The sequence below is a fragment of the Oryzias latipes genome, chromosome 23 (assembly GCF_002234675.1).
Source record: "Oryzias latipes chromosome 23, ASM223467v1".
NCBI lineage: Eukaryota > Metazoa > Chordata > Actinopteri > Beloniformes > Adrianichthyidae > Oryzias > Oryzias latipes.
Window position 1 is genome coordinate 3015729 of NC_019881.2, and position 27027 is coordinate 3042755.

The 27027-nt window shown below is 42.0% G+C and overlaps 1 protein-coding gene and 1 long non-coding RNA gene across 2 annotated transcripts; both read left to right on the forward strand.

The window, feature by feature from the left end:
• The first annotated feature begins 1685 nt into the window (after positions 1-1685).
• On the forward strand, positions 1686-23243 carry fbh1 (F-box DNA helicase 1). The gene is made up of 21 exons (XM_011493482.3): positions 1686-2048; positions 2302-2469; positions 5133-5752; positions 7115-7251; positions 8476-8623; positions 8698-8879; positions 8961-9035; positions 11482-11573; positions 13258-13426; positions 14535-14754; positions 14844-14931; positions 15003-15098; positions 15170-15306; positions 16473-16569; positions 17027-17193; positions 17277-17358; positions 18176-18370; positions 19238-19363; positions 19458-19564; positions 22207-22332; positions 22404-23243. Exons 1-21 carry the CDS (start codon positions 2030-2032, stop codon positions 22563-22565), a joined length of 3213 nt encoding a protein of 1070 aa, XP_011491784.1. The 5' UTR covers positions 1686-2029; the 3' UTR covers positions 22566-23243.
• A 333-nt stretch (positions 23244-23576) lies between these two features.
• On the forward strand, positions 23577-26636 carry LOC101173910. The gene is made up of 2 exons (XR_177644.4): positions 23577-23878; positions 26352-26636. It is a non-coding gene; the product is annotated as an uncharacterized LOC101173910 (long non-coding RNA).
• Positions 26637-27027: the final 391 nt, after the last annotated feature.

Genomic DNA, 27027 nt, shown 5'->3' on the forward strand with positions numbered 1-27027 from the left:
CAGTCCAGAAAAGTGCAGTGCTAGGAACAGCTAAGATACTGCAGGAGCCTCAAGCTCCCAGGCCTCTGGTAGAGGACCCGAGCTTGGAGGAGAAACCACCCGCGGAGGGTGAGAGGGGCGTTTTTTTTGTTGCTTTTTTATTTTATTTTATATATGTGTGTGTGTATATTATATTATATTATATTATATTATATTATATTATATTATATTATATTATATTATATTATATTATATTATATTATATTATATTATATTATATTATATTATATTATATTATATTATATTATATTACATGCATTGTTAGATATAAAGTTTGCATGAGAGGAAGACAGCTGAAATCCTGAATGGACTATTACCTGTTTAAGAAATGGAGCGATTAAATGTGACGACTTCACCCATAGAAAATGGTTTACTTCTAGAAACTTCAGGACCTATGTCTAGAAAATGACAAGTTTTGTTATTTTGACATCGTCATTATTAAAATACCACTGTTAACTAGGCCTGCACAATATACCGCAAATTTATCGTTATCGCAATATCCAGCTCTGCAATAGGCATATCGCAAAAGACTAATATCAAAATTAATCGTAAACCCAAAATGTGTTAAAACAATCTTATGGCAGCTTGATGCTTTTAACGAATCAAATAAATCCCTTTATGCTTTGACCAATCAGATGGACGCCTTCCCATTGTTTACCAATCAGATGGAGGCCTATTATGTTAGATGTTTGTCACCTATGTGGATGAGGGTCATTTGGAGTATAATTTTAAACTGTTTCTAATGAAATGGGAATGATGTTTTTGGCATTTTTCTATTTTTTATATCGCAATATTAATCTCTAATATCGCATATCGCAAGTTTTCCTCATATCGTGCAGCGCTACTGTGAACCATTGAAAAGATAATCCCACTAGAACTTTAGATCAGTGGCGATTTTTTTAAGACTGCAAGGAAAGCTCGGCTTCCCTTATATATAATATAATGTCACAAAATCAATGGTTAAATATGTACTATTGTATTAACATTTTATTGACTAAAAATGTGTTAGAAACGTTCATCTCAAAGACGAGTTCGTTCAGAAACAGTTACATATAGCAGGTCGGCTGACTCCATTTCCTTCTCATACATTCCCGCAGCATCACAGTGCATTTCCCTATTGAAGCCCAGCGTCCATTGACTTCAATGGGGCTGCTTTGAACTTTTTTTTTTTTCCAGCGCTTCGAAACTAGACGGCCATTGGATAAACGCTGCGATTAAGTCCCGCCCACGGACGCTCAGCGTCTCTGGGGGTCAATGGCGGATGGGCTGGCCCGGACTCAGAGCTTCTGCCTGATGATTGGAGGGTCTGTCGAAAGACTCCATCTCCTTTGACTGACAACGATTCTGTACTATAAGGAATCACTGAAGGTATTCGGGCTCAGTCCCATCGCGGATTTCTCATGTTCAGTCGAAATAAAAATTGCTGCAACCTATTTCTTTTATATTTGCTTGGCGAAATTGCTTGATTTTTTTACTTTTAAATAAATAGACAATTTTATGATGTAGGGCGAAAATGAGCGTCCCCTCTCTGACAGACCAGTAGCCGCCACTGCTTTAGATAAATATATATTCCCTTCTCCACCGATCACACTAGGTGGCAGTAAAGAGCAAAATATTTGCTTTCCAACTTCGGTAAAACCAACGAAGAAGAAGCGGACCAATCACTGCTCGAAAGCCAACTTGTTTGGATTTACTCGGTTGCGGTTTCCGACTCTCAATTAAATCTACTTTTCAGTCCTGGCTGCTACTTTTATTTGTGTTTACAGATGTTTTTGCTTGTTTTGTTTGTTCATTTTCGTTGTTCTTAAAAAAAGTCGTGAAAGTAGATAGAACGATACAAGCTAGCAAAACTCTGGAAGCTAGCGTAATGCTTATCGTTTTAAAACCTACATGACATGTACGATACGAATGAGTTTTTAATTTTTTAATCATGTTTTTATGCTAGCAAACATGGTGTGACTTTGTTACTAAGGAACGGACGAGTACAGAGATGGAGGTGTCCGCCAAAGGTGAGTTCAACGTTGAGGTAAACAAAGACGCTGAAATGCTAATTTACTCGAGGTTAAACTTAAACTTAAGTGTCTGAAATAGTTTTCTTTACTGAGTTATGTTTTCTTCAACGGAGTGCTACGTTGTGTTTATGATTCTTGATATCATTTCAGAAACATAATTGCAGCTAGTTTGTGTTAATCGTTAGAAACGCTCACTCTCACGTTTGTGATGGTCTGTAAAGTAAACATCATGGCGCTTCTGTGTCTCCAGGCAGAGCCAAAAGAAAGCATCTGAATGCTCGGGACTGCGCCCAACTGGGACGAAGTGCGAACGGGACAGATGTTCTGACTCAGCCCCACACATCAAACCATGGGCTGGGGTACCGCAACCCAAACCGGGGGCTTCATCCCAGGTCACCAGCAAAGAGAAGGAAACCTGGTAATCTACGACGGAAATCGGCTTCGATTCATTCTCGATTTGGTCCAAGCGTGATTATTTAAGAGAGAAGGGAAAAGTGGGATCTGTAAAACATAAGGAGACATGGATACAAATACAAAAAGCAAAGTAAAACTTCAAGAAAAAGAAATGCCACAGACCATCTTTTAATGTATTTTCAAAACGTTCCCAGTGGTCTTTGCCGTTAATTATGCAGATTGTAGCCAAAATAAAAAAAACTGTCATTTTCTAGGACATAGTTTCTGCAGAGCAACAGGGGTTCATCAGAAATTTGGCTCTAAGTTGTGGCATTGGAGACGACCTGAAGTTGGCTTCCGATTCGTGAGGGCACTCAAGGAAGATTCCACTGCATTTTTCCCACTAAGATCACCTAGAACCAGGTCCTGTTGAAAAACCGCAGGAGCTGGACTGCTCAGTCCTGGAATAAATTATGCAACAGAAACTAAAGATTACATTAAACACTGTTTCTGATTTGTGAAACCTTTCTCTGATCAGTGAAAATGTGAAATAGGATCATTTTTATGCAGTGAGTGCACCTTAGATCAGGTCCTGTTCAAAAACCACACGACCTGGACTGATCAAACCTGGATTAAATTATGATTTAGATACAAAAGAATACATTAAACACAGTTTCTGATTTGTGAAACCTTCCAAGCAGGAAGTTGAAACCTTTATTTGATTTCTGAAAATGAGGAAGGGAGAGATACGATCAAGGGAGGAGTGAAGATATATGAACAACAGAGAAAGAGATGGGTGAACCTGAAATGGGAAGAGATAACCATTACAATACCAGGGTCCAAAAAGAGAGAGGTTATCATAAAAGCTGGTTTTGTCACATTTACTTTGATAGGTTTATGTTATTGTGGCTTTCCTGACACAATAAAATATGCAGTGGAATGTTCCTTTAGTGCTTCGCGAATCGGAAGCTGTGAATCGGAAGCCAACTTCAGGTCGTGCATGGAGTGAGCCTCCCTTCATTTCCCATCATCCATTTGTTTACACTCTCTCCTGGTAGCTTAGAGCCCCTCATACCTCCAACGTAACATTAGTGGTTCAACAAAGGTGACAAATGCCAAATTTGCTGCTTGTCGACAGTTCCTTAGCTTGACACCTCTGCTGCAGGTGGGAGGAGCTACTGTCATGAGTTTTTCTTCATCCTGACATCATGGCAGACACGAAGGATGTTGGTAGAATAGATTTATCTATTTATTCTGAAGAGATCTATGAAGGCATTGGTAAACACGCCTCCATATATGGGTTTATAAATTCTGGGATGCCTTGCTTGTCCTACTCTTTAAAAAATAAAAAAGTTGACTATTTTATCCCACAATGGGAAATTTGTTCTCTGCATTTGACCCCTCCCCTGGGGGAGGGGGAGCTGCAGACGAGCCCCGCGTGGGAACCATTTGGTGGTTTTAACCCCCCAATCCAAACCCTTGATGCTGAGGGAGGGAGGCATTTGGGCCCTTTTTAAAGTCTTCTGAATGACTCGGCCTGGGTTCAAACCCTTCCGGTTACAGGGCGGACACTCTACCCCAAGGCCACTGAACTGGTTTATTTGTATACTGTTGTTTTATGAAGATACAATGCACAAACCATAGTGCTCTTTGTTTTTCACATATACATATCTCAAGTATTTTTTATATGTAGGAATATATTGAATTCATATATGTATGGAATATATGTAAACCCGTGTGTGTGCATGTTTTGAACTACTACTATTTATTACATATATACAGTGGGGCCAAAAAGCATTTAGTCAGCCACCAATTGTGCAAATTCTCCTGCTTAAAAAATAATTTTCATCATACCTCAACGATGAGACACAAAATGAGATAAAAAAAAATCCCGAAAATAACCTAAAAAATTTCATGTCTGAGTTTTTCACTGCAGTACAAAAGCTTGTTGTTGGAGCTAGACTCTCCTTTGGAACTGTTTTCATTGTTTTTGTCATAGTTGTGGTTAAACTCAGTGATGTCACGCCTTTATCCACTGTTGCCTTGTTTCTGTATCTAATAGGGAAAATTGAGAAGAACTCTGTGAATCCTCAGATCTGTTCTTTTCTCTGTGCAGAAAAAAAAAACAAGTTTTCTTTGAGAATTTGGAGATGCACCACTTTTTAGGCTAAACTGAATAAAAAATCAACAACAGCAGCAAATTGTTTACAGCCTTCCTCCCTTATGGGCGGGTACTGGCTGTCTGCGGGTGAAAAATGGGCAGATCTGTATTGAGTAACCAGGTGGGCCACCCAAAACTCAAGGTTGTAAACTTTTTCTACAGGCACGATGCGGGTGAAACATCTGGTAGGGTGACGTGGGGGACATGCAGGCGTCCCGTACAGAATTTTCCTTTTTTTCTGATATATGTGTGATCGTTGATTGTAGCCTGACTTTTAAAAACTAGGAAATGAAACAATCAGAGTTTAGTTTGTGTGGCGTTGTCCGGGGACTTGGGTATCACGTGCGTGTGCAGCATTTGTGCACGGTCAGTAAGGTAAGCAGCAGATAAGGCAAGGTTTTAGCAAACCTGCAGGAAGCCGGCCCTCGAGGCCTGGAGTGTAACACCAAGGGATGAATTTCCCCCACAACATCTCATTTCATGCAGACTGATTTGAAAACAGTTTTTATTTTTATTCTTTTTTGCAGCTGCAGCAGCATCTGGAAGTCCCTGTGACAAACAGAAGTCCATCAACAGCTTCTTCTCTGTGACAAAAGTTCTCAGCTCCAGTCCACACAAGTCCCCTCAGTCATCCTCATCTGCATTTCCTGTTCAACAGTCGATGGACGTTGAGGAAGAGGATGATGATGATGTTAGCCTTCTGGCTGCTTCACTTCAAGTAGAGCCTGTGGAGGAAGATGAGATCGACGACACAAGTTTGTTATCCGCTGAGACGCCCCCAGAGCTTGATGGGGAGGAAAAGAGGAAATGTGTTGATTCCGGCCTTTTCACTGTGGGAGTGGAGCGCAAGGAAGCTGTGGACTTCAGTGAAGATCTCCTGGAAGGAATGACGGCAGAGATGTTTGGAGATGACGAAGAATTTGAAAAATACGGCCTCTGCGGGGATGAGGAGGAGGTGGAGCCGCTCCCCGACGCCCACTACGGACTCCTGGGCAGCAACAGCGTCTTGCAGGAGCCGCAGGGCCGCATGGACGACCTCCCGGAGGAAGTGCTGGAACAGATCTTGAGTCTGGTTCCTGCTCCCGACCTCTACCGCAGCGTCAGCCTAGTCTGCCACCGATGGAAGAACATCGTCGACAATCCCAAGGTCAGAGCACATGGGAGAGGATGTGATGTGATGAATGGGATCTTTGCTTCAGATTTGCCGTATTTTCTGCACTAAGGGGTGCAGTGGATTATGAAACACACCGTCAATCAACGGTCTATTGATGTGATTATGCCATATATATGGTACATTAAGCGAAACAAGAGTAATTGGTCTGAAATAATGATGAATATAGTCACAACTAAGACATGGGTTCAGAAGAGAGGGACTAACCACTAGAACTAGCCCCAACAGTCTCGTTCTATAGCAGTGTAACTAAAGACAGGTTATGGTCACATGGTACATCACTTCTTCAATGGGACAAAGAAATGATTTATCAGTCGCTGATTTTCCGAGTTGTTCCACTTCAAAAGATGAGTTTGGTCTGCAGTGTTCATCATAGAAACATTTCAACTGTGAGAGACAGAATGGGGGAAAAAATATCCAAGAAATCATGTCGTTTGATTTTAAATAATGTATTTGTATTACGGTGCAGAAAATTTGTATTTGGTCAGTAATAAAAGTTCACCTCAATACTGTAGTCATGCTTTCAATGACATAGGTGGAAGATTTCCTGTAGATCTACACCAGCTTGAAACACTCGAGCTGCTTTTTTTTGGTCCATTCTTCCATACAGATCTTCTCAAGAGCTGTGATGTTTTAGGGCTTTTGCTGCGAAACATAGACTTCCTACTCCCTCCAAAGATTCTCTTTTGGATTGAGGTTCCGACACCGGCTAGAACACAGCAGAACCTTGAAATGGTTTTTTACGTACCCACCCCATCATGCTGGAAAGTGCAGCCATGGTTCATCATCAGTGCTCGCCCTGATGGAAGGTTTTGGTCCAAAATTTTGCTTGCTTTTTGTAAATTGGCTCATCCCAGTCTTGTTCAGGTCTTCAATATTGTCCCCGGTGTTTTCTGACAGCTCTTTGGTCGTGGTGGTCAGGTTGCTGTCTGACCGTTTTAGGGTGTCCTTATTACAGATAATCAGTTCAAACAGATGACATCACCACAGTGGACGATAGAAGAGATGAAGGAACAGGTCTCTTTTTTTGTAGGAGATAAATCCTTATTTTCCAAACAAATTCTTTAAAAATCAAACGATGTGATTTCCTAGTTTTTACATTCCGTCTCTCACAGATGAAGGCTATCAATGTTGAAAATTACAGACCAAATTCGGTTTTGTTAACTTGCAAAAGCTGTGACTGAATGATTAATGTAAAAATCTCAAATGAAAGTTTTAGCCACAGAGAAGGCGTCTGCCTCCTGAACCGAATCAGGACGTTAGCTCAACAAATCGTCCGGATGGTAATCAGAGAGGTCGGTGAGGTAAGCAGATCAATACTCTGTTTTTTCTCTTCAGTTTGTGCCGTTCAAGAAGCAGTACTACCGCTACAGCATGAGGGAGCAGGACACGGTGCAGGAAATCGTCAACGTTCTGAAAAACAGCAGGATGATTGGAACCGGCTCTTCAGAACACTGCATACGAAGCCTCATTCTGTAAGTCCGTTTCTATGACAACGTCTTGTCCAGTTTGACCTCTAAACACAGAAAACGGATGTTCATCTTTTCTCTCTTTGCTTGAGAAAACATCAATCTGCTGTTGTTGAGTATTTTTCTTACACGCAAGCAGTAGGGGGGGGTCATGAAATCCCCTTTTTATCTAGATTTCTTAAACAGACAGCAAGTCGTCTTCTGTAGATTTAACCGCAGTGAAGTAATCCTGTAGCCTGATGTAGTCATAAAGTGGCTGCAAAATCAGAGGAAAAGCTTCAGAGAAGATGCACTAGACGAGACATGGAATCATAGAGCATCTCCTTACGAATGAAACTAAATAAACCATATTATTATATGTTGGTAATAAAACAGCCCTCCTTAAAATGACCAACGACCTTCTTCTCGCCGCTGACTCTGCTTTAGCCTCCATCTTCCTTCTACTCGATCTGACTGTTGCCTTTGATACAATCTCACACCCCATCCTTCTGGAAAGACTTTCAACCATTGGCATCACTGACTTACCCCTCAGCTGGTTCAAGTCCCATCTCTCAGGCTGCACGCAATTCATCCAATTAAAATCATTCACCTCTCCCACAGTTCTGATTGCCACAGGTGTGCCCCAAGGCTCTGTCCTGGAGCCCCTGCTTATTCATCATTTACCTTCTCCCCCAAGGTTATATCTTCCATAAACACAACGTTCACTTTCACTGCTATGCAGATGATACCCAGCTCTACCTCTCCTCTAAGCCTGACTCAGCTCCCCCCCCCGGCCTCCCTCTACAAATGCCTTCTTGAAATAAAATCCTGGTTCACTGCAAACTTCCTTAAATTAAATAGCAAAAAAATTGAACTACTGATCGTAGGAACAAAGACCACCCTAAATAAACTCCCTAACTTCTCCATTTCCTTTGACAACTGCTCTATTTTCCTCCCCACAAGTTTCAAAGCCCTCCATAACCTCGCCCCTCCATATCTCAAAACCCACCTCTTCAGACAATCATATCCACCCTAATTAATGTATAATTCTATGGCTGTTTTTTTTTTTTAACTAATGTTTCATTCTTTTAATTGTATTTAATTGTTTTGTATCTGTAAGGCGACCTTGGGTGTCTAGAAAGGCGCCATTTAAATGAAATTCATTATCATTAATATTATTTAAATACTAAAAAGAGTGGTGGGAATTGAGACACGTGTTCACGGTGGGGCTTTATCTCCTCTCTGGTGCAGATCGATGGCTCAGCACGAGCTTGGAGAGCGGGTCCGGCCAAAGGACGTCCTGGAGTGCGTCAAGAAACATCGCCTTTACCCGCAGGCGGAGGCCGCCATCCGGTTACGCATTCCCGATGTTCACAAGTACCTTCACCTTAATGCTGGGGTATGTGTCCCAGACTCTTCACAGCCCCTCAGAATCCTCCCGAATCACTGCCACCACTCCCGTCTGATCTGCAGGGTCCAAACCCGTTTGCAGCCATGGCTGCCATTCTGGTTCTGAGCGAGAGCGTCGGGGATGTGGAGGACTTGGTGTTGGTGCTGCGCCGCTGCATCTCACTCACTGCGATCACAGAGTTCCTCAGCCACATGGCCACCATGCTGCTGGCTCTGAACAGAAACAGAGTTCAGATCAGCAACAAGTAGGACCCGTCAACGCTGGCATTTCTCTTCAGGCGTCCTTCAGGTCAGCCTGGTGAGGATTTGTCCTTCTGCGTCCTCAGGTTACACTACAACATCTACTACGTCCTTCATCTGATGGAGAACGGTCCGTTTGTCGCCGCTTCTGCTCAGGACGGGTGAGAGTTTTTCTTTTTTTAAATAAACTTCAGTGCGGAGAAAGGACTGTAGCAGCAGAAATATTTATTGTCATGTGCACAGCTTATACCGTCATCCGAAATGATCGGACATACGACAGAAATACACAGGCGCAGCCCTGGTAGGAACGCCTTGCTTAGCATGGGTGTACATTGGGGGGGTGTGGTGGGTGTGCCGAGGTCAAGAAGGAATGACCTCCTTTGCACACGGCTGATGTTCACCCTCTGCAGAGGCCAAATGTTTTGGTAGAGCCTCAGCTCCGGAGGGAAGTCCGATGACATAAAATTCTCCTGGTCTCCAGCAGCTTGTTTGGCCTTTTCTCACCTGGTTCCTGTGTTCTTCATGCTGTTCGGGTCTTTCTTTTTCCATGGGGTCACGTGGGTTTGGATCTTTTTTTTTCCCCAACAAAAAAACAAATCAACTGAAACCTTCACTCTTGGCATCAACATGACAGAGGCTGGTGGTAACAGATTACATTTCTTTGAGTGACTTTTAAAAATAAATGCTGATTTAGAAATAGCTCTAATGTTCTGTATAATCAGTCTTTTGAACAGATTCATGTTCTAGAACAGGGGTCGGGAACCTTTTTGGCCGAGAGAGCCATAAACCCCACATATTTTTAGATGTCATTTCGAAAGAGCCATACAATAATGTAGCGTCCCTTTCCCACACTGAGGCACGGAGACTTAACCTCCTTTAAGGTTCTTTATTCTGTTTACTGCAGACCGCAACAAACGCCGTACAATTAATTCAGCAACTCCTGAATCTCTCCCGCCGAGACGAGAGCGCTTCTCCCAACTTTATGTTCCCTGCTCCCGCTCCAGCCCCCCCATTTCCCTTATTCGGCCCATAGCTGAACCCGATTGGTCCAAACTACCTAACAACAGGCTGAGCGACAGGACTGATGGCCAATCAGATCTCTGCTTGATGCGTTTAGTGAACTCCAGAACTTATAACGCGGCCCAACAGCCACCCAGTCCAAGTTAAACTCAGTCCGCAACGATATGTTTAAAACTAAATATCCAAATGAATGAGTGCATTTGATGTAATTTCAACATTTTTAAAGTACAAAAAGTCTGTGGATTCTATTTAATAACATCATTATGCTGTTGCTAATAAATGATCAGTATTTCTCGTGGTAGTTTTGCTGATTGTCTAGTCTGGTTGATACGTGGTGAGTTTCTGCTTCATGCAGGCGTTGAGACTTTAAACGTGATCGTAGGTCTGAATGTTCTGTAGATGTGACAAAGACTGCTCACATGCAGACGCGGAGACAAACACACACTCACACGCCGCAGTGAGTGACGGGCAGCGGGTTTTACGTTTTTACAATCCCTGCGCGATTCACCTGCTACCTGTGCCCACAACCCCCCACTCTCTGCTTTCTTCCTCACACCTCCCGTCCCCGCTACTGCGCGCTCATTCTCAGAGACGGGAGCGCGCAGTTTTAGGCACGTCAATTCACAGGTTTCCGGCTGGTGCAAACTCTGTGAAATAATAGATAATAGTAAACTGATAGTTTTCTCTCCAAGCACCGCTACTACTGCGCGCCTCTGGCATCGCATCTCGCCCGAAAGGGACTGGACTAATGAAAAAAAAGTATAATTAAAGATTTGTCTGCGAGCCACATGTGACCATCAGAAGAGCCATATATGGCTCGCGAGCCATAGGTTCCCGACCCCTGTTCTAGAACTACTTCTCTTATTGATTGACCACAATCAGTACAAATGTTCTTTTGCAATTTGAACCATTAATTTAAAAACATTCTGAATAAATTATTGTTTCTCAAAATGTTGCAAACACAGCAGTGTTTATTTTCCATCAACGTTGATTCCAACATTTATTCAAACACTTGGTGTTTTTCTTATTAGATGTGAATTAAAGCATATTCAAGTTTATTAGAATTCAATTCAACTTAGTAAACCAGATCAATTCAGATCAATTTATTACTAGTTACTTTTTAAAATTACTTTAAGCCCTGTAGTATTATTTCAGAATTTCCAGCTGGTGGATGTTCTGCCTGATTTGGAATCCTCTTGTTTGAAATCATGCTCTTTGTTTTGATGCTGCAAAAGGAGAAGATGGGGATCCGCTTTCATCCGTCTGCCGTTTTCTCAACATGTGACTTTGGTCGCTTTATTTCTCATAAAACACGCATGAAGTGTTCATAAGACTTTATCAAATCAGGTGATTATCAGGAGAAACAGGAGGAATGTATCCCAACAGGCTTTGCTGCTGTCAGTGAAAATAATGCAGCAAACCCGTCACTTTTCCCATCTGCATTTTTTTATAAAGTTGTTTGGAAACTCCTGGTAGAAAGAAAAGGAAGATTCTTTTGTGTGTGCTGGAACATAATTTAGTTGTCAGTGAAAGCTGTGCATATGACAAATAAATGAACCTTGAATCTTAAACGTTTCTGTGTCTCAGGTGTCCCCAGATCCACCTCACACGCGAGCAGCAGCAGATCCTCAGCCACCAGATCCAGCAGGACCACGTGGTCAAAATAATCGCATTTGCAGGTAGAAAGAAGGCTCGAAAGCTGAAACTGCTCATCGCGACTTTACTTTTGTCAGACGACTAAAGTAGTTCTGCAGCGAACGGGTCGGGTTAGCGAAAGTGTTCCAGCTTTAGCCATAAAATCCTTAAAGGCCTACTTTTTTTAATAGTGTTGCCATCGGATTCTTTGGTGTGATTCATTAAACCTGTAATTAATTTATCTTTTTTTTAATCTAGCTGAATAATTGATGTAAAAAGCCTAATTTTGGGGTATTTTCATTTAAATTTGTGACATTATGACGCAATAAAAGATCAAAATACAACAAAAAAGGGACTTTATGAAGTATTTCTGGTATAACAGACTTCCAACTTTTACTTTTACGCCAACAAGGGGGATTTTTTTCAACCGTCAACAGTTAAGGAACTTTAAGAACATCCGGTCTCTCATTTAACACATCAAAGAAGTAGAAACACTTTTCTGAGCAATCCAAACAATTTTGACCACAATGGTCTTATTATTACCATAAAATATGTTGACGTGCCCTTTCCACAGTTTTGAACACATTCCAAGGCTGTAACCCTTACATAATAGAAACAGGTGTGGCGTTGTGGGCTTGTTCACCTTAGTTCCGTTAAGAACTACAAAGACGCACATTGACAACGTCACAGCAGCTGCACGGTGCTGCAGAAAGGAGCGGAAAAGGGCCTTAAAATGCCATTTGAAAAGGTCGCATTTGTGAATACTTTGGGTGGACCGCAAACTCTGAGCAACGGGAAGCAGCAACAAGGCATTTACTCCCCCAGAACTGCTGCTCACTGGATATTTTCTGTCTTTTGGACCATTCTCTGTAAACCCTAGAGATGGTTGTGGGTGAACATTATGGGTATAGAGAAAAAATGTGTCCTTCAACATCTGATTCTTGTTTTCCGCTTAAATCACCAACCGCTAGTTTGCAGCTCCGCCCACTGAGCCTCTTTGAGCAGCTCTACACCGCACCAAAACAACTAGATCTCAGCAAGAATCGGCTTGTATTAAACACTAAAGGTTCAGTCAGCTCGCAGTTCTTGTTGTTGTGAGACATGTAATACTTAGTTTTTTCTTAGGATGGGTACCCGAAGGCAAACTCATATAAAACCATATAAATGTGGCACTGAGATTTATCGCGAAAGGCGTCATATTGCCCGACTCTTGCTAATAATCAACCCTACTGTAAATCCCAGTAGATCAGCAGTTTCTGAAATTCTCAGACCAGCCCGTCTGGCGCCAACGACCACGCCACCTTCAAAGTCACTTCAATCGCGATTCTTTCCCGTTCTGATGCTCCTGCAGCAGATCGTCTTGACCCCACCTACATGCACATGACTGGCTGATTAGAAATTTGTGTTGATGAGCAGCTGGACAGGTGCGTCTGATAAAGTGACGAGTTGGTTGGTCTTTGTCAGAAGTTTCCATAAAGTGATTTAATATTAAATGTTGGTCTAAATTCTACATTTCAGAAATCCCCATTGTTGAGTTTAAACATAAAAGCTCTTTTTGCAGCGCTTTAGCATCGGAAACACAGAAACTGTCTGCTGTTGTGTCCTCACAGGCTGATAGAGGAAACTTACTGAAGAGAAATTATTCATTTTATGTGCCTGAACTGAACAGCTCAGGCTTGGACTTTCGAAAAAGGAACTGGTGAGCATCTGTGTGGTCCTCTGATGCAGGGACGGGAAAGACCACCACGCTGATGAAGTTTGCAGAACAGCGGCCTCATCTGCGCTTCCTCTATGTGGCCTTCAACAACTCTGTGGCGTGTGAGGCGCGCCGCCGCTTCCCCAGCAACGTGGACTGTAAGACCGTCCACTCCCTGGCTTATAAAGACATCGGCAGAAGGTGGGAATTTTTATTTTAGAGGACTGCAGTTAGGAATGATCTATACCACTCTGGGGGGGCGGTGCTGGCATCGCAGACTCTTCTACATGGCAACAAGTATTTAGAGAATTAGGTGTGAATAGTCACTTTCAATCTAACTAACCTCCCAAATAAAAACAAAATAAAAAAGTACATGTCGAGCCTTAATTTAATTAACTGATCTGGTAGGTAGCAATATTGCACATGGAAACTTGTAAAATGCAAAGAAGAAGATGGCCATACAGTGGACGGGGCTCATCGTTTAACCCCGCCCACATTGAATACAATACAGAGAAAATACAGAGAATATCAAACACCCTCCTCACATTGAAGAACGACAGCAGTGGAAATCAATTGCACATACTTGTATTTTAATTATTTTATATTGTATATCAGGTCATTTATTATTATTGTGGCACAATATGAACCTGTTTTACTGTGCTGGATGGATGGATGGATGGATGAAGTTTTTCTATGCAAGCAGCCGTATTCATTTGCCCCTAATTTGCGTTTTAATTTCTTGCACTTATCTTTGATAGACAACACTTTAGTCACGTGCTTCACATGTGTACCGCTAGCTTACACACCTGTTGAAGCAATAGTGGTGCTGGACGATCAAAGGCTGTGCACGTCTCCGCTAGAATCTGGTGTAGTTTAGTTTCTAGTTTGGACAGTTTACAGGTGTTACCGCCCTCACAGCCACACCTGAGACCGCACACACTGTCTGCGTCTCATTGGTTAAAAATGCAGCCACACTTTGGAGCTTTTTGATCGCGGCTGCTCTGCTATCTGTGTGCGTCTGTTGCCACTTGTCAGCGCAGGAATAGGAGCCCATGTGAGCAGCCCCTCCACTTCACACTCGAATCGGCATGTCCGCCCTGTGGCCACGCCCCTACGCCGGCACTGTTGATTATACCGTTAAGGCCTGACACCTATCTGCCATCAGAGGCAGCAGTTTTGGGACCGCATTCCTAACTGCAGTCATCTCTGAAAAAACTCCAATCTGCATGAAGCTTGATTGTGAAGGAATGGGAATTTGGTTTATGCCACTGACTGGTTGAGAGCCAACCTGTCGACTGTTGTGTCACAGATATGCACTAAACAAGAAGCTGACCTTCAACGTGGCGCCGTTTTCCCTCAACTGTGTTTTGCCCCCTGGACGGGGCGGCTTCGCCAAAGCCAAAGTGGTGGCCACGACGTTGCAGAACTTCATGGCTTCAACCGATGCGGTCATTTCCACCGAGCACGTTCCCAGCTGCTACCCGTCATGTGACGGCAACTTTGAATGGATTCCCGAGTCTGAACAAAAGGTGCCAGCATTTCGATCACCGAAGGGACTCCACTCAAAAAGACCCAACACTTTAACGCAGAATGTTCTCCTTTTGTCTTTACCCTCCAGCTGTTTGCTGAAGACGCAAAGGAGATCTGGAGAAAAATGAAGAATGTTAAAGAGAGGTCGAAACACGCCTATTACATGCCTCATGATGGTACGTAAAAGACAGGAACTCTGGGATTTTTCTGCGTGAAGGCCGGTGAAGATGCACACTTTGATTGACAGGTTATCTGAAGTTATGGCAGCTGCAGGACCCGAAGCCCTGCCTGTCTGACCGCTACGACGTTCTCTTCATCGATGAGGCTCAGGACTGCACCCCCGGTACGTAAAGAGTCTCCCACACGCCTCCAAAAGCAGGAGTTGGTGATTTTACCGCCCCGCCTCCGTTGCAGCCATCTTGGACGTGCTGCTGTCTCAGCGCTGTGGGAAGGTCCTGGTTGGAGATCCGCACCAGCAGATCTACACCTTCAAAGGCGCCATCAATGCCTTGGATATCGCCAACCACACTCACGTGTTTTACCTGACGCAGGTACGGGCGCACGCCGCAGCCGGCTCATCCATCTGAGAGGCGGAGAGGAAACGTCCAGTTCATATTATTCAACTACTGGTTCAGATTTCAGTGATTGGCAAAAATATGTTTTGTAAAAAAACAAAGCATTGGTGCAAAACTGTGTTGGTTTCTTCAAAAACTGCACTTTTCTGCTTCTGTCTTTAACTGTTTAGCTTGCAGCTTCACCAGAATGAAAAAAATAAAAGTGGTGGGGGGAAAAAATCGTCCTCCACCTCTTTGCAGGAAGGAACATAGAAAAATAATAGTAGAATAAAAATAATAGAAAAATACTAGGAAGAAAAAGTTACACAATTTCTTTAGCAAAGGCTTAATAACGACTGGACGGTTTAATATTTATGTGATTTTAAACACACGCCCCTGACCTCCAGTCCTGCATCTCTTTCAGCAAACATTTCTGAAATGGGCAGTATAAAAATTCTATTAGTTTTTACCCCAGTTCTGCATACAAAAAAAGACTAAATTCTTTTAAAGCTTTACTTGCAACGTAGGAGTGAAGAAGGGAATGGCTGCCTTCACGTCTGCACACCACGGTGCCGCTGAGATTCACCGAGGATAAATCCAGATCTGGACACACAGACGGCCAAGAAACAATGCCAGGCTTGTTACGCAGGACTCGTTCATTTTCCCAGAGTCATCGTATCTGCTCCACATCAGGATCCATGTTCATCTTTGGTCACCTGACTCAAATCTGTATGGCTGCACCAATATTGCTCACCATTTTTGTTGGGCTGAGAATGACAGGTTTTGGGTGTGAGGGGCTGAAAGCAAGCGGGAGACGATGGAAAATGAGGGCGGGCTCACTCCGTGCCAGCAGTCCCGCCCACAACTTCTAATTAACTCCTGACGCTCTGCAGAAACTAAGTCCCCGAAGTTTATTTAATTTGTGCTAAAAACGGCATAATCATTATTAAAAATAACTGATGACTCTTTTAGATTAGATGAAAAGATTCCCTCTGTTTATTTAGAAACACATGAATGTGCCATAAAAGGGGCGGGGCCAAAGACCTTTTCACCATTTGAGTTTGGAATTATCTGCGACAATGATGACCAGGACACATTTCTATATTTTTTCAGTGCTTTGTCGTGGGAAAAATGAGCCTCTGTGCTGTTTTGTGTTTGTGCAGAGTTTCCGCTTCGGTGCTGAGATCGCTTACGTGGGCGCCACCGTCCTCAAAGTCTGCAAGAAAGTGGACAAGATACTGGTTGGAGGAAAGCAGAGTGGTGAGAAAAGCTGAAATAATATCCCCCAGATTCATTTTTTGTGTTTATAAATGGATTTATTGTGTTTCCTAATAGGTGTCTGACCGTGTCGTCAAGTGTGGAAAGTTCACTGTGAACTGCTAAAAGTTCACAGTTTAGTCCAGATTTGGCACTTTTTAGGAAAGGAGACCATTAATACAAAGTCATATTTAATATATATTTAATTTGTTGTGTATTTTTGGAGCAATGGATGGATATGCAAGTTCCCTCGGGATTATTAAAGTACTCAATCCAGTTTTCTATTTCTCCCTCTATACATCTCTATCTTATCTTATCCATCTATGAGGAGTGAATGTAAAATGGAGATACACTCGAAGCGCTTTGAGCATCTGGAAAAATCCAATCCATTTTGATTATTATTACCATAATCAATGGTAAAAGCGACACGCTTATCTTGCTCTCCTGTTTGTCCCCAAAGGCCACGTCTGTGATCAGTCTGCCGCTGAGGCTTTGGCGGCCATGAAGGCCGGAGCCAGTCAGAGCCGAGGGAAGATCGGCATCCTGTCCCGCTGTAATTTCACCGTCTTTGTCCAGGCGGTCAACCTCACAAACGCCAACCCGCTCTGCCGGATCCACTTCATTGGGGTGAGGTTTTATTTTGTTTTATTTTTATTTTACCCTATCGTTGAAATGATGGATTGTTGTTTTTTTCCCTCCTGTTTCTGCAGGGTGTGGAAAGAATCGGGCTGGGAAAGATCATGGACATCTTCCAGCTCATGAACCAGGACAGAGAAAAGAGGAAACCAAACGGTAAGAGACACAGAAACGAACACTGGATCTGTGGCTTATCAAACATTTGGTCAGAGTTTAGTCTAAAAGCGTACAAATGCCAACGGTTTGGATATTAAAAATCCCAGACCAACATTTCAAATGGAGGTTGATTTAATCCGGGTTTACACTATTCTATTCTTCTCTGATGCGACAACAACGATCAGAATCAGCTTGAACCTGCCGTCAGTTGACATCAAGTCTCTGTTGTCCTGTTTCTGGTCCAAAAAGCTTTTTATCTGGCTAAATTCCTGTTGGTTTGTCTTTTAACTGTAATGAATAAACAGTTTAGAACATCCAGCCTAAACTAAATCATAGTTTGTAACCATTAGCAGACATTTTTTCCCTTAAAGTAACTGTTTTAGACCCTTTGCTGACTTCACATTCAGTTGAACAGATTTGCTTTTATTTTGAAAAATAAAGTTGAGGTTCAAATAAAAAGCACTGATGTCATGTTTGTGGATATTGCTGTGTGTTTGTCACCTAAATTAAATTTAATATATAGAAGAATTAATATTTTTTATTTTATACTTCCCATTTTTACTATTAAGTGACAAATAAATGTGTATTTATATTTATGAATATTTATTGATCTACTTAGAATTTATCTTTTGTTTGTGGATATTTTCTGCTAATGTTTTTTTGGGAGTAGAATTTATATTTTACAACAAAAAAATCGATCTGAGCTGTCATCTTTTAAACATTTCGTCCGTTTCTTTATTTGTGTTTCTGCTTTATTTGGTGCAGTAGAGCATCTTTGTGTCAAAATAAAAGCGTGTTGGGTCTGCTCTGTCCGCAGCCATCCGGGATCCTCTCATCCGCTGCTTTTCGCTCAGGAAGGAGAACGGCTTCCTGGCTCTGAAGAAATACGTTTCACAGACGGAAGACAAAGAGCTGGACGGAAAACTGAACATCGTAGAAAAGTACCACAAGGAGCTTCCTGAGCTGGTGAACCGGCTGAAAGCCTGCAGCGAGATCGATTTTAAAGACGCAGGTACACTATTGTCCTTTCCTCTTTATTTTCAGAATAAGAGTTGGGTCTAGAAAGACTAGAAAGTAGTAGAAAGTTAAACCTGTCGTCCGTGCCGCGTGCGGCCTTCCCAGATTCATTCGGAGGGTTCGGAACGCCAAAGATACGATGTGCAGACGGGAAAGAAAAGATAAAAAAATCCTATCCAACACAGCAACATGTAAACACGTCATTGGAGAGATTCTGTGTCTGTGCGTGAAAGCAAGCAGACATTTTTCCACCAGTCAAGGACGGTGATGTCCGCTTCTCTCATCTGCAGTCCACAGATGTGTCCGTTCCCAAAACCACAGACCGCAGATGAGAAAACGCAGACAGCCTGGTGCCGAGCGCTCGCCACTCCTTCAGTTTACAGCAAGAGAGCACAGCTGTTATTACGTCACACACAATGGTCGTGTATATGTAGAACCAAGTAAATGCATGATCAAAAGTATGATCTAAACCTGAACATCTTCGACCAATCAGAGACTTGGATTTGGTAGTAAAAATGACTTCCCTCCCACTGTTTGAACACGGATGATGGAAGAGAAATTAAAAACTGGTTTGTGCGCGACCAGAATGATTTGACACCAAGTCTTTCATAAATTGGAAAAGAGCCATGAAAGAAAAAGATTTTCCAGATTTGAACTGCTTTGACATATTGCAGCAGTAGAAAAAGAAGAAGCCCCTCCCTACTTTTCCATTATGAACATTGAGGGCTAAATGCGCGTTCAGGAACGTCTTTCCAGCGCGTCACATGACCGGTGTGAACGTAGCTTAAAGGCTAAAAGCGCAACCAAATCTGCAGCTTTTCAAGGAAATTCTGCTAAAACCTTTTTCTTCTTTTCCCTTCAGACTTTACTCTTGGAACGGTCCACAAAGCTAAAGGGCTGGAGTTCGACACCGTCATCATAACGGATGACTTCGCAAACTCCCCCAATTCCAGACAAGGCGTGCGTCGACCTCCTCAGTTTGCGATCCGTACGTTTTTTTGTGTCATGATTAATGGAAGATGCCAGTGAAGGGAGGATGCTGTTTTTATTTGATCTATTTATGTCTCAATATTTGCTTGAAGATGAAATCCCGGCAGACGAGTGGAACCTGGTTTACGTGGCTGTAACCCGCGCCAGGAGGTCTCTGGTCTTCACCAGCACCGTCCTTCGTCTTCTCAACATGGCGGGGGTAGGGCGTGTGGACCACTGCGTCTCCTTTCTGCCGTCACTCCTACTCTGGAGAAGTTTGTTCGGCTTCAGTCTGACATTTCTTCCCATGCACTGAACTTGAAAAGCAAGTCACGGAGTCTTTGTGACTTCAGAGTTTTATACTTTTGTTTTTTTCACATTTCTGTTTGTTTCGCTAAAGTAGATGTAACTATATAATCATGCATGAATGTTTGCTGACAGCTGGAGCAGCTCACTAAAGTATGATTAAGAACTTAAGACGATGGAAAAGATGAAATAAAACAAGTTAACTTGATACATTAATTGCTTAATTCTAAATTGAGAAAATCCGATTTACTGATTTGAACCACAAAAAACAAAGTTATATAGATACGAAGAGGTATAGCCCGGATTAGCTGAGGGCTAAGAATAAATTTATATGCTTGGAAAAACTAAAAAAACTAAAATAGCTTTGCAAATTGGAACTATTGACTGTATATGAAAACTGGAATGAGTGACCTCTCCCCCCGACGTTCAAAACAGGAAGTACCCGCTCAATCCAAGAAGCCGAAGTCCCCTAAGCTTCTATAGAGAAATGAACAGGGATTGCTCAGTCATTCTATTTTTCAGAATAACCATTCTTGCTCTGATACATTTTTAATATCTTAATAATCCACATATGTTTTCTGTAGTCGAAGTTATTCCGGTTATAAACTGACCAATCAGGTGCCTCAGTTAAAGTAAGTGGTCTCGTGTCCCACGTTCTAAATGTTTAATTGACGGCTTTCGTGAAGCTTACTTTTAAGTGGTAGGGGCGTGGCCTTCCAACAAGCCCACTTTTGAGTGGGTAAAAGTGGTTGCCGTGAAAAAGATGACTCGGACCGACTCTGACCAATCACTGCACACCGATGGCGTCTGACTCCAACTTGGCGACATCCATAACACAAACAAATGGCGAATGAATTGACTTAATTTGGTTGAAGCCGGAAGTAAATTATTGTCTACGGGTGAGGATGTACTCACTCACTCACTCCATGTCTCATATACAGTCCATGGCTGCGTTTCCATCAGCAAAACACAATTTTGCCATTCGACTGTTTCCATTAAAACGTAATTATGTGAGTAAACAAAAACCAACTCACAATAGAAGTCATTCAAAACCATGGCGATGGATGAGAAGCTGGTTCCCAGAAAGGGAGCCTTCGGATGACGTCACAGCAGTGCTGCCCGTGTGCCAGACCGTCTCCACACGGAGCCCAAGTCCAGACTCAGACCGGATTAAGTCTGTAAAAGTGCTAACAAGTAAGCAGTTAGACCCTTTTTGAGAACATTCACATGTCCGCCACGGCACACGCGCTCATCGTCCTCCATCAAAGGAGACATCGGCGTCTTCTTCAGAGCGGCTAGAAGAAATGAAGCCATTTCGGTGGTTTTACAGAGGAGCTGCGTGAGGCCGTGGGACCTCTGGTGTCGCCCGCTGTGCCGGGCTCGTGGCATTTATATGGACAGAAGCGTTTTCAACGTAGTTTTGCGAAATATGTCCATTTCGATTGGCCACAAAAACCCCCACCTCCCTGCGCAGAAACTTTTCTGGATAAATGATGATGAGCTTTTTGGGGGAAATTGTGATGTTTCCATTAAGCAAATTTATGATTTCAAATCCAATTTGCGGAATTTCATCGGTAATGGAAACACGTCTAATGATTTATCGCTAAAACGCCGTTAACCTTTTGCGGTTTCACAGATGTATTTGGAGCATTTTGTATTCTTTTTTTAGTTTGTTGTGTTCTGCAATTAGACAATAAAGTGATTGTTAGGATGTATTTAGAAAATGGGAACTGACTAAAGGTCAGGTTTTATTTATTTTTATCACAGCTATATATATAGAATTACTTAAAAATAACATTTCCTTTTCTATTTCGAATTCAAACAAGTTCTTGAATTGTTTCCTTGTCATGTGATGCGTTGTAGACTTTTGTCAATCAATCCCCTCTGTGTGTCGTGTCTCCTGTTCAGTGTGTTTACCATCAGAAATCGTCAGTCCTGATCAAATCTTTGTTTTCATTCCTTAACGGTAGACCTGTTTTTCAAGGTTTCAACAGAAAAGACAGAAAAGTGTCAACATGTTCATGTCTGTCTAGGTAAAGTGTGTAGTCAGGAGTTTCACAGCCTCAAGCATCTTTAATCCTACTTCACTCCTTTCTATTTATATCTATTTATCCTGTACAAACGACAGGTCTTTTTTTTTTTTTAAATAGCAAATTGTGACAAAGAAGCAGAAATTACATTTGTTAGAGAGGCAACAAAAATGCAACCAGTCAAAAAATCTCTTTTAGAAACCCATAAATATTAAATTTAAAGTGTTTTTTGTTGTCAAAGTTTTAAACAACTTTGAGAATTTCTCGTTAATTTGAATCAAGATCAATAACTTTATTTATCTTAACGATAAAAAGCAGTAAAACTAAGAAAACAATGCAGGATTTGCTGAAGGTTGTCGTACAGAATATGTAATAATCGGGCGTGTTCAGCGGTGCGAAAGCTTCCTGACTTTATTCTAACAGCACTAAATTGAAAATCTGTAGGTTTTGAATCTTTATAGGTGGAAGATAACTTCATCATCTGATGCTGTCCCTCACCTCTGCTTCCTCTGGATGTTTTCTCCAGGAGTACTTCCTGAAGTCGGAGATGCCCGTCGAGGGCCCGGGGCCTCCGCCCTGCTCCGTCTCAGACTGCCCCAACTGTCTGACCCCAGGCTCCGCCTTCATCATGTCGAAAAAGAAGATCCAATGTGTAAGACAACCTCCGAACCCAACCCGATACGATGGTCACAGATCAGATTTTGATGTATTTTACGGTTCCAGACGGAAGGCGTGACTTTCAGCGGGCCGCTGTGCGAGAGGTGCGTGTGGGCGCGCATCGGGCCCGTCGCCTTCCTCATGACGGACGACGTGCTCTCCATGGCCGAGATCCCGCGGGGGCCGCAGCCGGCGGTCAACGATCGATGGATCATGGTTGTGTTATAGATGCCTGGTTGTATGGTTGTAAAAGAACAAAAGTTGATTTTTTCGCCAAAGTAATGGAGCCCAAACAACTGTTTTTACTTTACTATGTAAAAGTATTTTTAACAGGCTGTAAATTGTCAAAATAAGACTTTTTGGAAGAATAAAACTTTTCTTTTCTTTCTTTTGTCATACAAAAATGTAACATTTCAACTTTTTTGTTTGGTTGCTTTCTTTTGATTTGGATGGTTTTCACCCACGGAGCGGCCGAAACAACGGAAAACAGACCTGCAGTTCCAACAACTGCCCACTTGGGGGCAGCAAACCGCCTGAGAGCAGGAAACCGGAAAAAAACAGCAAGCTGGCTCTAGGGAATTCACCACGGACTTGAACCACGGGATGGATCGTCTTCAGTGTCGTGTTTATGCTAAACAAAATCTAAACTCCTCATTTTCATCACCTCTTTATAAAAATGCTTAAATTAAAAACAATTTGCAACAAATCGAAATCAATTTTCATTTTATTGTTAATGTTTGTTATTCACAAGAAGTTATCATAAGTTGCTAAACCTCCTTTTAAATGTTCATTTCAAGTGTCAATAAGCCCTTTTGTTCCCCCTTTGGCTCTGTGGAAGTGGAAATTGTGTCTGATGGTAGTTTTCAAAAATAACATTTGTGTGAATAAACAGAAAAAAAAATGAAATATGTAATAGGTTAATAATGAGACCACTTCACTAGTAAACATGGCAATGATCATAAAATAACAGAAGTTATTGTGGTGACTCAACATGCTATTAGAGCAAGAACCTGAATGAAAATAACAAAAGTGAGATTTCTGGTCATTACAGGTTAAATGTTTGGTGTGTGGTTAATATTTTTATATTAAATATTTAACTTTCATCCAATTATATGATAAAACAATACAAATAATAGTACTTTTTTATTTAAAAATATATATTTATTTTAAAATAGTTCTTGTTTCAACCACACGACCTGAAAGTGACAATACGCCACCCAGTACGGTAGGTGGCAGTGCCGAGCAAAGGGCTGTCACTACAGGCGACGAAGAAGAAGAGCGCCGGTTAAAAACAGAGCGCGCGCCTCTGGCGGCAATCTTTTCTGGGGAGGACTGTGGAAGTTGCGGAGGTGCGAGTGGATGCAGAAACATGTCTTCGGACGATTCCCTGAGAAAGAATATCGGCCGCATCTTGACTCCTGCCTTTGACGACATATCCTCGCTGTGTGGTGGAGCCTTCGCTAAATATGAGGAGGAGCTGAAACGCCAACGCGCCCTGCTGGACATCGCCCTAAAACCCCAAGAAAACCAACCCAAAATACGTAAGTAAATAAACGCTCACAGAAAAACCTACGCATTGACTTTTACAGACGTTTAATCAATGAAAGTTTGACACAAAGTTAGCAAACAGGACTGAGGCTCCCCCTGCTGACGATGGAGAAGAACTTCAGCTGATTTCTTAAAAAAAGTTTTTCCAAAACTAAAATTACATTGCAGGTTTTCATTTAAAAATTAAGGTTGTGAATTATTCTTATGTGCGTTTATTCAAGAGTTTTTATTTTCAGTTATTATTTTTTAACCAGGAAAGTCCCAATGAGATTAAAAAACCTCTTATACATTAAGGGAGTTCTAGCCAAGAAGCAGCACACTTTTATACAACAAACACATTCTGAGTTCAATCTGTATATTAATAGTATTTGTAATTCTGAGAAGCAAAAAGCAATCAAAACCATGTCTATATGTGAAAGATTCCATATTTTCTAGTGGAGTTTAAGCCCCTGTCTTATTTCTATTTTTTTCTTCTTCCCCATTTCTCATTCATCCAGGTAGATTCCATCATAGTAGTAGGTTTAAAAGCATTTTGGATAAGACGTTTCACGTCTTTATTTTTAACAAACGGATCTTAAAGAAAATTAAAGTTTTTAACAATAATTTGCTTAGAGGGATTCACAGATCACACACAGTCCTGTTAATTTAATGTTAGCAGATAAACTTTACAGTTTTTTGTTTTTAGAGTTTTTAGGAGATCCTCAGCCATAAATTCACCAATCTGACTAAATAAAAATTAATCGATACAAAAAGAAATTTAAAAAAAGTATGAATTATTTTTAAAATGATTAAAAATTGAAATTTCTTTACCCAGAGAAACAAATTCAAGGGTAAAAAGAGCAGATTCAGATGTAGCTGTAGCAGACACCATGTTGGATAAATACGGCGATTTGATTGGTTAGAATCTGGACCAATCAGCAGCTGTTTGCTGGCTGAAAATTTTGTTCAGCATAATCAAAGATGGGGAAAAAAGCAAGATGACACACGCTCATGCGAAAACCTTTGTTTTGTAAACGCAAAAATATTTTTTTTAAGGCAAAAACCGTGTTCTCACTGACGTGTAGTCAAAGCAGGCAGGTGAGTGTGCCTCACCTGCAAAATATAGCCTAAAAATACACAAGTTAAATATACTTTTTCTATTAAAAATACAAATCAAATATGAATTTTTTTAGACGCCATTCAAATAACATTTTTTTGGTTGAAGAAAAGTAGCAAATTTCTGAATTTCTTGTTCAAATACATGAGAAAGCGGCACGTAAGTGACAGAGTCTCACAAGGAGGATGTGCTGAGTGTAACGGATTCAAGGTCAGCTGTTAACAAAGCAGTGGTTTTAACTTTCTGCTGTGGACACGGTGGTATCGGTGCACAGTTTCTGAGCTGTGTCCTTATCAGCTTGTATTCCAGACTCCCTCTGCTTTCTCAGACTTCTCCTTCCTCCAGATGTTACGCAGAGAAGAAGAAAACCCCAACACAGCAGCCTTCAGTGTGCAGGCCGACCGAGTGCAAAAGCAGTTTTAAAGACAGCACTTCCAATGAGAATTACAAAAATGAAGTGTATCCATTCAACAGTTGGCACTAGCGTGTGCATTTGTGCATGCATGTGTATTACAACCATCTTCAATTGCATGTGGGCGCATGTCTTGCAGCTAACTTTGGTGGCAACAGCAAAATTTCATCCAAAGTTTTGATCATTGACTGGATATAAGAACTGGACTGGGTGCCCCCCCCCCCTCCAAATAGGAAGGACCCGCTGGTTCCAAGAAGCTAAATTCCCATAGACTGTTCTAGAGAAATAAACAGCTGTTACTGTCGTTTTATTGGTCAGAAGAACCGTTCTGGCTCTGATACCTTTTGAAGGTGGTCTTGATAATCATAATTTCTTTTCTTATTTGGTCTGTAGTTCAAGTTATGCACGTTATTAACAGAGCAGTCAGATCTCCATAAAAGTATGTGGTTTCACATTTACACGTTTAAATCTATGACAGATTCTCCAGAGACTGCTTTCAATTGGAAGGGGCGTGGCCTTCCAACAGTTTGCCATAAGCACATTGGCTCAGATCGACTCGGACCAATCGCTGATTACTGACGTTGTCTGGCTACAACATGTGAGGCCACATCCTGAAAAAAATGGCAATTGAATTGACTTTGTTTCTTTGGAGGCAGAATTACGCCTTTTCTATGGATGGCGTCACGCTCACTCGGTCCAGTTCTGTTGACGACGTTGCCATGAAAGAAAAGGGCGGGACTTGTGTACTCATGCCCCTGTAATCCCGTGGTTTATCCGATACCTGTCCGTTCTCGGACGGCTCACTGCTGCTTGTTGGGCCATAATCTTCTGATCCGGACTCCCATGAACAGCGAGGAGTCCGTGTCCTTCTGGCGTCCATCAACACTCTCTGGAGTGTCTTCAGGCTGGTCGACTCTGAAGAGGCACAACTTTAGTTTTTGTTTCTTTGTTCCTGCAGTTCTGCCTCAGTATCATCTGACGGAGCAGGACAGGAACCCCAATGTGACGCTGGCCAAAGCAGAACCTCCAGAGCCAAAGTGAACTCGCAGGACGTCCACATCAACCTGCTGTGCAAACCTCAGAATCGGTTTTTATGATTCAGGCAGCTGAATGTCACTTCATCCCTTCTATGGTCAAATGTTGTTGTTTTTAAATTATTTTGTTGGTAATTTAACACATTTCTGACTGAATCTTGTTGTGTTCTTTGCAAAAGCTACAATAAAAAAGGAAAACTGAGTTTATAGATTATACTGTCATCTATGCATTGTTGCACTTCTAAAATATTAATGCATTATTAAAAGAAAAATGCATTTCTGGTTGACTGATGACTGCATTTCTGTTGCTTTGTATTGAGGCTGCTAAGGCCTCCCCAGGTGGTAAGAGTCTGCATAAAGGTTTGCAAAGGTAGAGCCAGATGAATCAGCATCCTCCCATCTGATCTGATCAGCAGTTTTATGATCCAATAGAGACGCGTGTAAATCAAGCCCTACAGCGGCTCGGTGTCTGTCCGTTGGTGAAAACGCCACTTCCTGTTCAGCCCTGCAGATGTTCCAGTGAGCTGCTGCGCTCACTCAGCAGCTCTGCGCTGATGGGACTCTGATCCCGCTGCTGAATCCTCTTTAGGAGTCCCACCT